The following is a 3,911-nucleotide window of genomic DNA, read 5'->3' as shown; positions in this document are numbered from 1 at the left end:
TCCCGAGCACTTTAGGGGCTAATTTGATGTGATTTCATCGGGTCTATGGCCGGGTATGGGTCTCAAAAGTAGACCCGGTCATTATTTCGGGTCGGGTCTGGGTCATAGCTCGGGTCACCCGAAATCGGCCCGGTGGCCCGGTCATCATACACAATTAATATTTTGTGTTATTAGTGATGGATGATGGCTATTATTATCAAATATTATGTGAAATTTAAGTATTGTAAACATTAATATTTTGTGTTATTAGTCATTATATATAAGACTATAAGTTAATGTTTTATGTTTAAAATGCATAAGACTTTAGACTAATGATAATTTTGTGTTATTTGTATTGATTTAAATATTTAGTGTTATTAGGCAATATTAGTATTGATTATGGTTATACTTTAATTTTAGAGAAGAGTTACTTCTTATTATATTTTTCTAAGTGAATTTTACCATGTCAAATAATGGTTGGAGTCTTGGAAATTTGGATATTTTTATATACTAACTTACAAGAAGGTATCAAGGTAATATAATGTTAACGGCCCGATTTTCACCCGGTTTTTACCCGGTATAATCGTGGCCCGAAAGTGTATAGGTTTCATCGGGTCTAGAGTCAAGTTCGGGTCTAACAAATAAGTCCGGTATATATTTCGGGCCGGATCTGAATCACATCAAACCCGGTTTTACCCGACCCATACACACCCCTAACACACATTTTGGAGATTGTTTCTTCTTCTTTTAATCTTTCTAACAAGCTTATTTTGGACTCCAATTCCGAAAGTCTTTGCTTTAAGGTGAGGTATTCTATCCCTCTTTAACAGAAAATCGCACAAACCCTAAATCACTCTCTCATTCATCATTCACCATTCACAGCGCCTCCATTCTCATCCCCCGTCCGCGATTCACGACCATTGCCTCAAGCTGCGTCGTCTCTCCGTTTCGTGGTACCATTTTCTGCTTCCATGTTCTTCTTCTTTTTTTTTTTTCTGTTGTCCCTGTAAGTTCTGATAATAGTTCTTCAGACAGTGCTGAAGTTTGCATAGAAGGAAAAGAAGAAATCAAAAAGAATAAAACCAAAATTAGTTTTCCGTAGAGAAGGAGTCTTTGAAATCTGAATGTAGCATATACAGGCACAGTATAAAAGTAGAAACTCTCTCAACTATAACATGCTTTTGTTTTGCAGCAGCAATTGCCTTTGATGTATAGATTTAACATACCTTAATCTCAAGTATAATTGATGATTTCACATCTTGCTTGATCCACTCCTTTTCCAGAACGTGTTTTGTTTTAACATGTTCTTCTTGCTACCTTCAGACTTCTATATCTGTTTTAAAGAAACATTTTCTGCCCTAATAGAGGGGGAAAGGAAAATTGTGAGTATTCGGATTCAACAATGAGTACTTACCACTGATCTAGGAGTTGAACAATGAATCCTACTCCCCTGTTTTTTCACAAGACTTTTAAAGTCAGTGTGTTAATCATCTCTAAACGCTAACCTTTGCATCATGAAGAACTATCTCCATAGTTATGTTTGAACTTTGAACCTCACTTTTGTTTAACCTTGACAGGAACAATTCCTTCTTCCATGGAAAAAAAATTCCACCCTTGAGAAGAATGCTGAATTTGTTCTATATATATAAAAACATTTTGGTGGGAAAATAGATTTGAAAAAACCTGGATACCTATTTGCAAAAAAAATCAAATAGAATATAGGTAGATAAGATAGATAGATAGAACAATATTATTACCTAAATTTCAGAGGTCAATGCATGATTTTAGAAATAGGGGGTCAGGTTTTTATTTCATCAAACCTCAAAAGGGGTGATTCATGTATGTAATTTGCCTTTGGTTTTATGATGATACTTTTATAGTGCATTTGATAAACTTTTTTTATTTGAAAAACTGCCATTAACCGAACCCACCTAATGTGAACAAACTTTTTTCTCTTTATGCGCTTGCCATTTGTGTTTGCTAATGCTGTACAATATTTACCATGGACAACACTGACGAAAAAATTATATGTTTCACTACTGCAACCAATCTGAATTATAGAATAGAAAATTTGATCCAACAAGTCTTAATGCAAGGCTTAAACGTTCAGATTATTTAAATGTTAAAATTATTAAAACTGATTCAATCTGCACCTACTTGTTTTTTTCATGCAATCACAAATTAAATGATAGTAATGCAGAAGTTGCTACTTTTGCTTCTTATTTTCAAAACTCATGTTTAAATGTTTTGTTGTAGAGTTTTTCCCAACAGGAGCCATGGCTACAACTCATCTTGCTGCAACAACAGAGTCACTTGCTCTTGCTGTTGAGGCCAAAGACCCATCTGAGGCTATTTCTATTCTTTATCGTGTACTTGAGGATCCTTCTTCCTCACCCGAAGCTCTGCGTATGAAAGAGCAGGCGATCACAAACCTTACTGACCTTCTAAGGCAAGAGAATAGAGGAGAGGATCTACGCAGCCTTCTCACACAATTGAGGCCCTTTTTCTCCGTGATACCCAAGGCAAAAACTGCAAAGATAGTTAGGGGGATAATTGACGCAGTTGCTAAAATCCCAGGGACATCTGATCTTCAAATTGTGCTTTGCAGAGAAATGGTGCAGTGGACTTATGCTGAGAAGCGTACATTCCTGAGGCAGCGAGTTGAGGCAAGACTTGCAGCACTTCTGATGGAAAATAAGGAGTACTCAGAAGCTTTGACTCTTCTGTCAAGCTTGATCAAAGAGGTTAGAAGATTAGATGACAAGCTTCTACTCGTAGACATAGACTTGCTGGAAAGCAAACTACACTTCTCATTAAGAAACCTTCCAAAGGCGAAAGCCGCGCTAACTGCAGCAAGAACTGCTGCTAATGCCATTTATGTGCCTCCGGCACAACAAGGTGCCATAGATCTGCAGAGTGGAATACTTCATGCTGAGGAGAAGGATTATAAAACTGCATATAGTTATTTCTTTGAAGCTTTCGAGTCTTTCAATGCACTTGAAGACCCAAAGGCTGTTTTCAGCCTGAAATATATGTTGTTGTGTAAGATCATGGTAAATCAAGCTGATGACGTTGGCGGGATCATATCTTCTAAAGCCGGGTTGCAATATGTTGGCCCTGACTTGGATGCAATGAAAGCTGTTGCAGATGCTCATTCTAAGCGATCCCTGAGATTGTTCGAGATTGCTCTGCGGGACTACAATGCACAGTTGGAGGAAGACCCAATCGTCCATAGGCACTTACAATCCTTGTATGATACCCTCTTGGAACAGAATCTTTGCAGGTTGATCGAGCCGTTCTCAAGGGTTGAGATTGCGCACATTGCTGAGCTCATTGAACTGCCTATGGATCACGTGGAGCGGAAGTTGTCTCAGATGATCTTGGACAAGAAGTTTGCGGGGACATTGGATCAAGGTGCCGGATGCCTCGTCATATTTGACGACCCCAAGACCGACGCGATATATCCTGCAACTCTGGAGACCATTTCCAATATTGGGAAAGTTGTCGATAGTCTTTATGCTAGGTCTGCCAAGATAATGGCATGAGCTTTCTTGTTACTCAGCACAGTACTTGTCTATGTTTACTTATGAAATCAAGCTTGTGAATTGTTTGGTATTTCGAATTTTTTCAACCCAAAATGTGGTACACCTCTTACATTATCTGCTATGATTGTGTCTTATAGCTGAACAGCTTGATTTGGAGAGTTGCAATCAGTCAAACATGCTTAAATTTATGCAATAAGATGCATCAATTTGGCCGTTATCTTAATGAACTTAATTGGATTCTCTATTACATTTTCATTTTAAACTCTCATATTCCATTCCTCTAGCAGCCTTAGTCAAGGTTAGTAACAAAAATTAAAAATTTAATTTAAAATTTAAAATTTAAAGATGAAATAAAAAAAATAAAAAATGGACTAAAAAAATATAAGA

The 3,911-nt window shown here is 37.2% G+C and overlaps 1 protein-coding gene across 1 annotated transcript; it reads left to right on the top strand.

Annotated features, from left to right (window-relative positions):
- Window positions 697–3,741, top strand: LOC107623127 (26S proteasome non-ATPase regulatory subunit 11 homolog). Its single transcript, XM_016325284.2, has 3 exons — window positions 697–782; window positions 862–932; window positions 2,236–3,741. The coding sequence occupies exon 3, from the start codon at window positions 2,256–2,258 to the stop codon at window positions 3,522–3,524; it is 1,269 nt and encodes a 422-aa protein (XP_016180770.1). The 5' UTR covers window positions 697–782; window positions 862–932; window positions 2,236–2,255; the 3' UTR covers window positions 3,525–3,741.

The sequence above is a fragment of the Arachis ipaensis genome, chromosome B10 (genome assembly GCF_000816755.2).
Source record: "Arachis ipaensis cultivar K30076 chromosome B10, Araip1.1, whole genome shotgun sequence".
Classification (NCBI taxonomy): Eukaryota; Viridiplantae; Streptophyta; class Magnoliopsida; order Fabales; family Fabaceae; genus Arachis; species Arachis ipaensis.
The sequence above is the reverse complement of the archived record's forward strand: the minus strand, read 5'-3'. Positions and strand labels throughout refer to the sequence as shown.

Excerpts from the sequence above, each read along its gene's own strand:
- LOC107623127 (XM_016325284.2), top strand. The coding sequence starts at position 2,256 with ATGGCTACAACTCATCTTGCTGCAACAACAGAGTCACTTGCTCTTGCT.